Source organism: Oryctolagus cuniculus, chromosome 8, assembly GCF_964237555.1.
Source record: "Oryctolagus cuniculus chromosome 8, mOryCun1.1, whole genome shotgun sequence".
NCBI classification, from domain to species: Eukaryota; Metazoa; Chordata; class Mammalia; order Lagomorpha; family Leporidae; genus Oryctolagus; species Oryctolagus cuniculus.
This window is the reverse complement of record NC_091439.1, coordinates 90,412,474-90,420,338: the sequence shown is the minus strand read 5'-3', so window position 1 is coordinate 90,420,338 and position 7,865 is coordinate 90,412,474. Positions and strand designations below refer to the sequence as shown.

The window sequence follows — 7,865 nt, the reverse complement described above, 5'->3', positions numbered from 1 at the left end:
GGAATCTAGTGCCACAAGGCAGGGACTTTCAGCTTTACTACTCACTGTTGTCTCAACACCACCTACAACTTTGGCACACAGTAGCTGCTCAAGAAACACTGGCTGCATGAATCATTCCTTAAAGAAATAATTTAGGATGACTTAAAATTATTTTCAATGTTGATATTTTTCTAAAAGCTCTGGAAGAATCCTTATTATTTTATATAACATTTTCCCCAACTAGTCTTACCAAAGAATACCAAAGAGAGAAAGAATGGAGAAATTCACATTATAAAGCTGACTATATTACTCTGAGCCAAAAATAGACAACCTTGGAAAAAAGCTTTCTATAAATGTTTAATATAATTTTATTAGCAGTTATTACATCAAAATTCATTTATAGACTCCAAAGGACTGTCTTAGAAAATTTTAAAACATATATAATTAAGATTTTAATAAGGTAGAATTTATTATAACATAGCCTCTAAAGTCAAGAATACTACTGAAAATTAAGTGCGGTTCTAGAAACAACTAGAAATGAACTTTGTGCACATAGTACCACTTAAAATCCCATTAAAATAGTACATATTTCTATGAATGTGATTAGCAGTGGCAAACATTGATTTCCACAACTGACATTAAAAGATTTTCCAATCAAAACACAAGGACAAGGCCTTTATCCAAGACATAGCTATGATAACTCTATAGAGACCCTGAATTCTTTAAAGTACTTGTAATATGATTGATTGTATGCTGTGACTCTGGTACAAAGCACATCAACTCTAATGCATAGATTATGATACATGATGACAACAGAATGCTAACGAATGCCACTTTTGTATCAGAAAATGTTGGGTTTGGCAGTGAAGCGTAAATGGGTCACTGGTGATCCAGTGAAATTCTACGTCCTCCAGCTTGAGCAGTATTGTAGGAGTCACAAATCTTACATTTCATGCCTAAAATATGGAACTGGACTGTGGATCGTCCATTACAGTCATTGCAGAGAATCTGAAAAGAGATTAATTAAAATTAAGGTGTTTTTTCTTTACTTTTTAAAATTTACATAAAAGGAACAAATTTCATGTATTTCACATACAGTGTGAAGAACATGATACATACTACCCTACCCCTCCCTCCCTCAGTCTCACCCCCCTTCTTATTTTCCTTTCAATTTTTATAATGATATACTTACAATTTCCTTTATAATCACAAGTTTAACCCCAAATTAAATATTTTAAACCATATAGACATAGTAGCTAATCACACACTCTCTTGAAATTATCTTAAAGATGTCTCTCTCTCTCTCTCTCTCTATATATATGTCTAAACAGCTCCATAAAGAAATACATTTTTTCAATAAAAACTCTAAGAAGCTATTAAAGTAGCTCTGAATTTCAAATATGAAAATGAATATTTGAGCAATGAAAACTTATTATAAAATTGTTCCCAAATAAGGCCGGCGCCGCGGCTCAATAGGCTAATCCTCCGCCTAGCGGCGCCGGCACACCGGGTTCTAGTCCCGGTCGGGGCGCCGGATTCTGTCCCGGTTGCCCCTCTTCCAGGCCAGCTCTCTGCTGTGGCCACGGAGTGCAGTGGAGGATGGCCCAGGTGCTTGGGCCCTGCACCCCATGGGAGACCAGGAAAAGCACCTGGCTCCTGGCTCCTGCCATCGGATCAGCGCGGTGCGCCGGCCGCAGCGCGCAGGCCGCGGCGGCCATTGGAGGGTGAACCAACGGCAAAAAAAGGAAGACCTTTCTCTCTGTCTCTCTCTCTCACTGTCCACTCTGCCTGTCCAAAAAAAAAAAAAAAAAAAATTGTTCCCAAATAACGTAAATAACACGAGCAAGAAAATTAACCTAGGTATAATCAGACCACCACCAGATACAACTCAAAATGATTTCATTATTTTTAAATTTATTTATTTATTTGAAAGGCAGACTTACAGAGAGAGAGAAGGAGAGACAGAAAGATATCTTCTATCTGCTGGTTCACTCCTCAAATGGCCACAACTACTAGGGTTGGGCCTGGCCAAAGCCAGAAGCCAGGAGCCAGGAGCTTCATCAAGGTCTCTCACATAAGTGCAGGAGCTCAAGCACTTGAGCCATCTTCTGCTGCTTTCCCAAGCACACTCACAGGGAGCTGGCCTGGAAGTCAAGCAGCCAGGACTTGAACCAGCACCCAAATGGGACACCGGCACTGAGGGCCAAGGCTTAACCGCTATGTCACAGCGCCAGCTCCAATTTCATTATTTTTCAATGACACTTAAAATTTATCTTAGTTAGTAAAACAAAAGCTTTTACAATTATATAATATTTTTGCTCATTTTTTAGGTTCAGTATATGAAGTTCCTAGTCTCCTATGCCTCAAGAATGAATTAAGGATGAAAAGGAATAGTTCCTAAAATTGAGGAGACAGAGACAGAGGTTCTTGGATCATCCTTAAAATGACATTAAGATGCTATTTAGGAATTAATCTCTTCTAGTACTAAATGAGATCTTGAAAAGTGAAAAGCATATTAACCTGAAAACAGATTAATATATTAGCAAGTGAACAAAGACTAAGCTTTACAATAGTCATACCAGAATAAGAAAAAAAAATCTCCAAATTTGCTCTAAATTATAATTGAGAAAACAATTCTTTTAACAATATAGTCTAAATGCAGAAAGTAGACTGGTGGCTGTCTAGGCCTGGGGAACTGGGGGATGACTGCTAATGGGTATGGGATTTTTTGGGGGGATAATGAAAATATTGGGCCGGCGCTGCGGCTCACTAGGCTAATCCTCCACCTTGCGGCGCCGGCATACTGGGTTCTAGTCCCGATTGGGGCACCGGATTCTGTCCCAGTTGCCCCTCTTCCAGGCCAGCTCTCTGCTGTGGCCAGGGAGGGCAGTGGAGGATGCCCCAAGTGCTTGGACCCTGCACCCCATGGGAGACCAGGATAAGTACCTGGCTCCTGCCGCGGCGGCCATTGAAGGGTGAACCAACAGCAAAGGAAGACCTTTCTCTCTGTCTCTCTCTCTCACTGTCCACTCTGCCTGTCAAAAAATAAAAATAAATAAATAAAAATTTAAAAAAGAAAATATTCTATGAATATATAAAAAGCAATATACTATGAATATGTAAGAAGCACTAAATTGCACACTTTAACGGAATGAGCTAGACGGTGTGTGAATCACCTCTTAACAAAGCTATAATTTCAAAAAATTATTCACATGGATCTTAGCTCACTTCAGCCTCCAGTGAAAAATCACATGATTATTGGTTTGTATTCCAAAGTGATCTTTCACTGATCTTACTAACAATTCAATTATCCACATGAATTATTAGATACCCAACAATGCAATTACCCACATAAATTATGAGATACTCCAGTGTGAATAAAACAAAAAATATTTTTAAATAAAGATTTATTTATTTATCTGAATGGCAGAGATACGGAGAGAGAAGAGGGGAAGGGGTGAGAGAGAGAGAAAGAGAAGAAGAGAGGGGGAGAAGGAGAGAGGGAAAGAGAGATTTTCCTGCTGGTTCATTCTCCAAATGGCTGCAACAGCCGGGGCTGAGTCAGGTTGAAGCCAGGAGCCAGGAGCCTCTTTCAGGTCTCCCACATGCAGAAGCCCAAGCACTTGAGCCGTTTTTCTGCTGCTTGTCCCAGGAGTGTTAGCAAGGAGCTGAGTCTGAAGTGGAACAACTGGGACTCAAACTGGCATCCATATGGGATGCTGGCATTGAAGGCGGCAGCTTAACCCCCTAAGCCACAGCATTGGCTCCACTTTTTTTTTTATAATTTTTAAATAATTTTTAAAATAATTTTAATTATTTATTTGAAAGGTAGATAACAGAGAGAGAAGGAGAAAAAGAAAAATTTTACTGCCTTTGTTATGTGGTTTCTATCCTTGTATATAGAAGTAGTTGAGGATCTTGAGAAATTTGTACATTCTAAAATTACTGAAGAATCAGAAAGCTATCCAGCTTTCTCATTCTGATCTATACTTGTTACTACGCTGAGACCACACAGCAGCACATCTCAATTAATGGAAAAAGATGATCATTCTCCAAAAGGCAAGACACAGAAACACTTTTTACACTTTAGGTTGTAGGCTAATTAAGACCAAATAAAGTCTAAGATAGAATAAAAATGATAGTAAACATTAAAAACCTAAAAGTAAACTTCAATCAGCAAACATGTTCTCCTGAAACAGAATTTAAGATAATAGAAGTAAAGCATCAGACCAGTGATCTACCTCTAGCCAGTGACTAACTGACAAATAATGTGTAAATAATTCAGAATGAAGATTCTGTCTGCCATCTAGTGTTGGAAAAAAACTGCACTGAGTTTCTTTCTGGTTTGACTGCAATTAAAATTTAAAGATCACTGTGTTGTTCCCATTAATCATCACACTGACATCTACTATTTTTTAGACAAATTTGAGCAAAGGGGCAAAAGTAAACAATGTCAACAAGGAATCTGCCAAGTTTTAGGCATTTACTCCACTCACATCCACAGTCATGTTCTGATACTCGGAGGGCATTGGAGTCTGTGCCACCTCATCATCCAGCTGCCTCCAGTACCTGGTCATATCTAAAGCAGAGTGCATACACAATGGGCATCGGTAGCCTCTAGAAGAGAGAGAAGGTTATTTTCCAAACATCAGATGGAGAGTACCTCACCTCAAGTACATAAGATGATGCAAATAAGCCACCCAAAACAAGGCATTATTCTACACTGCAAGATAATCTCTTAGGAACCTTCATATTATGAAAGCTTTAAATTAAATTTTCTTGTGGTATTTTTTAAACCTAGTCTTTGTACTCAGCTCTCTAAAATGGAGAGAAATTAGTCCATATTCTTTATAGATCATACCTCAAAAACACCTAAGAGAACCAATTTAGCTACTCCTTAGCTAAACAACCTCAATTTCTTAATACATTCTTCTAAAGAAGACCATATTCCTTAAAAATTATTCAGATATCATATCCTTTCTAAAAATGTTTTAAAAAGCTCTCCTCTATCTGGCTCTTACATTGAAATTTCTGCTCATCAATTTGCAGGACCTAAATTAACTGACACAGTCGCCTCCTTCCTAATTATTAGCCTCAGTTTTAAATAACCTCTTTAGTAACCTTTTCTGCAGTTCATTCTAACAGACCAATATAATGACCTAACAAAATTCTGAGCAACATTCCCTAGCATTTTTCCAGTATCATGACTGGCATAGACTGTGCTCCTTGGTAAAGACTGCCAGAAAACAGGTACCTATCTCAAACTGCAGGAGAATATAAGGTATAATAGAAACACAAGAACAAAGGTATACTCCATACCCTCTAGACAAGATGCTTTGTCAAGTTTAACACTACTTATCTACCCTGCCAATCTGAACACAAATCCAACACAGCATAAGTAGCAGCAATGTTTGCTCACCTCCTCACCCCTACCAAAAACAAGACACACTATATTACAATTTTTTAAAATTCCATCAAATACTCACTCTTTCAACATTTCTTCATAACACGTTCTGAAAGAAAATATAACATTATTTTAGTAAGACAAAAACTATATCCACTATTCTCAAATATTTTTGAGAGGAAAAAAGTTATTTTACCTATGTAAGAGATGTCCACATGGCAAGACGTGAGCCACAACACGGGACGTGTGAATGTCCTGTTGAGGAAAACAATGCTAGTGCTGGTATGAAGACAACACAGACACCCAGACTTTAAATTCAAGGCAGGAGGCATCCAAAGTCAAAGATGTTTCCTCTTACCTCCAAGCATATTGGGCAATTCTGCCGGGAAACATTTTCAATACACTGTTTAAAAAAGAACTCACATTACCAAAAAGCTCACCCAGATGAAAAAGCTACATTTTCATATGGCACATCACAGTAGTATTAACAAAAACAGTAATATCAACTTATTAACTAACATTAATACATGTTTGGAGTTCTTATTTTTTTTAACAGTTTTTTATTTTCTTTACAATTTCAGGCTTGGCACATCACCTGAAAGAATGAAAATGACTATTAAATATTAAGTATTCAGGTTACCTTCATTTTCTCATAAGGAAACTAACTCAGGGGTTCAATACACTTCCCAAAGATCCAAACATAATAAGGTCTGGAGCCTTTCTTTCCTATATAGTGTTTTATTCCAAAGCCATTATCCTAAATTAGTAGGCGGAACTACTTAATAATAGCATGCCATGTGTTAAGTCCAGTTATAACCTAGATGGAATCAGCAAAATTATTACTCCATTTTACAGATGAGGTATTTGAGGCCTAAAGAAGCAAAATAACTTCCAAAGCTACACATTAGTTAAGAGGTAGAATATAATTGGGAGGAAACCCTTACAAACAGTAAATTTAATGACCTGGATTATAAACCCAGCTCTGTTGTTCACAAACCTTTAAAATTTTAGACAAACTACCACTTCTTAGGTTTTATTTAAAAAGTAAATCCAATGTATACTTCATTTGATTTTAAAGTACACTTCACATACACACACACACACACACACCCCTTCAACATCTCCACAGGGACGGCGCTGCGGCATACATGGTTAAGCCAACGTCTGCCATGCCAGCACACCAATAAAGCCAGTTCATGTCCCAGCTGCTCCACTTTCGATCCAGCTTCCTGTTAATGGCTTGGGAAAGCAGCAGTGCTTGGCCCCTTGCTACCTATGTGGGAGACCCAGAGAAAGCTCCTGGCTCCTGGCTTCAGCTTGGCTCAGCCTTGGCTTTGTGGCCATTTTGGGGAGTACAATCAACAGACGGAAGACCTCTTCCATCCACCCACCCCAGTGCGTGCCTTTCAAATAAATAAATTTTTTTAAAGGAGCTGGCATTGTGGCAACTGGGTTAAGCTGCTACCTGCAATGCCACATCCCATGTGGGAACCTGTGTGAGTCCAGGCTATTCACTTCTGATCCAGCTCCCTGCTAATGTGTCTGGGAAAGCAGCAAAAGATAACTCAAGTACTTGGGCCCCAGCACCCACATGGGAGACCTGGAAGAAGCTCCTGGCTCCTGTTGTCGGATCAGCTCAGCTCCAGCCACTGCAGCCATTTGGGGAGTAAACCAGCCGAAGGAAGACATATAGGTAGGTAGGTAGGTAGGTAGGTAGGTAGATAGATCTCTCCTCCTAATTCTGCCTTTCAAATGAATAAATAAGTCTTTTTAAAAAAATTATCACTTTGCTTCATCAAATAAAATTTGTAAAAAAAACTTTCCACAATCATGTCATATCTGATAATCAAAGGCATCTTTTGATTGAGCATCCAATGACTTGGTTGTGTAGGTGCCTGTGCACACATACTACACATTCTAGAAACTACAAGAACACCACTGAATATAACTGCTAAGAAGTTATTGACTACTGGCTATCTAGGGTAGTATATCTTGTTGCCACCCCAGATTCTAGTTTATAAAACCAAGTGCAATCTTTTATTTCCAATAAATTCAAAATCTATTGTACCTGAAGCTGAAATCTTATAGTACCATTCCTCTCTGTTAATACATCATTATCACATTCTATACATTCATCGTCCACTTCAATTTTCACCACTCTACTATTTAGGGCAGGATTTCTTTTTTATTTTTTTAATTAGATTTGTGTGTCTTGATTTTTTTTTAATTTTTTTTAAGTTTTATTTATTTGAAGAGTTATAGGTAGTGAAAGAAAGAGAAAGGTCTTCCTTCCGTTGGTTTACCCCACAAATGGCCGCCACAGCCAGCGCTGCGCTGATCTGAAGCCAGGAGCCAGGTGCTTCCTCCTGGTCTCCCACTCAGGTGCAGGGCCCAAGCACTTGGGCCATCCTCCACTGCCCTCCCGAGCCACAGCAGAGAGCTGGACTGGAAGAGGAGCAGCCGGGACTAGAACCCAGCGCCC

At 38.8% G+C, this 7,865-nt stretch overlaps 1 protein-coding gene across 2 annotated transcripts in view; it reads right to left on the bottom strand.

The window, feature by feature from the left end:
- Positions 1-323: 323 nt before the first annotated feature.
- RCHY1 (ring finger and CHY zinc finger domain containing 1) overlaps positions 324-7,865 on the bottom strand; it is a 31,697-nt gene continuing 24,155 nt past the window's right edge. Inside the window, exons 5-10 of one of the 2 annotated variants that reach the window (XM_070048022.1) lie at positions 5,742-5,786; positions 5,580-5,638; positions 5,466-5,492; positions 4,476-4,596; positions 2,926-3,014; positions 324-987 (exon numbers count right to left, since the gene is read on the bottom strand). In XM_070048022.1, the coding sequence (XP_069904123.1) occupies positions 936-987; positions 2,926-3,014; positions 4,476-4,596; positions 5,466-5,492; positions 5,580-5,638; positions 5,742-5,786 (393 nt within the window). In that variant the 3' untranslated portion in view covers positions 324-935. The remainder of the gene's footprint in view (positions 988-2,925; positions 3,015-4,475; positions 4,597-5,465; positions 5,493-5,579; positions 5,639-5,741; positions 5,787-7,865) is intronic. The other variant, XM_002717011.5, reaches the window with a different exon arrangement.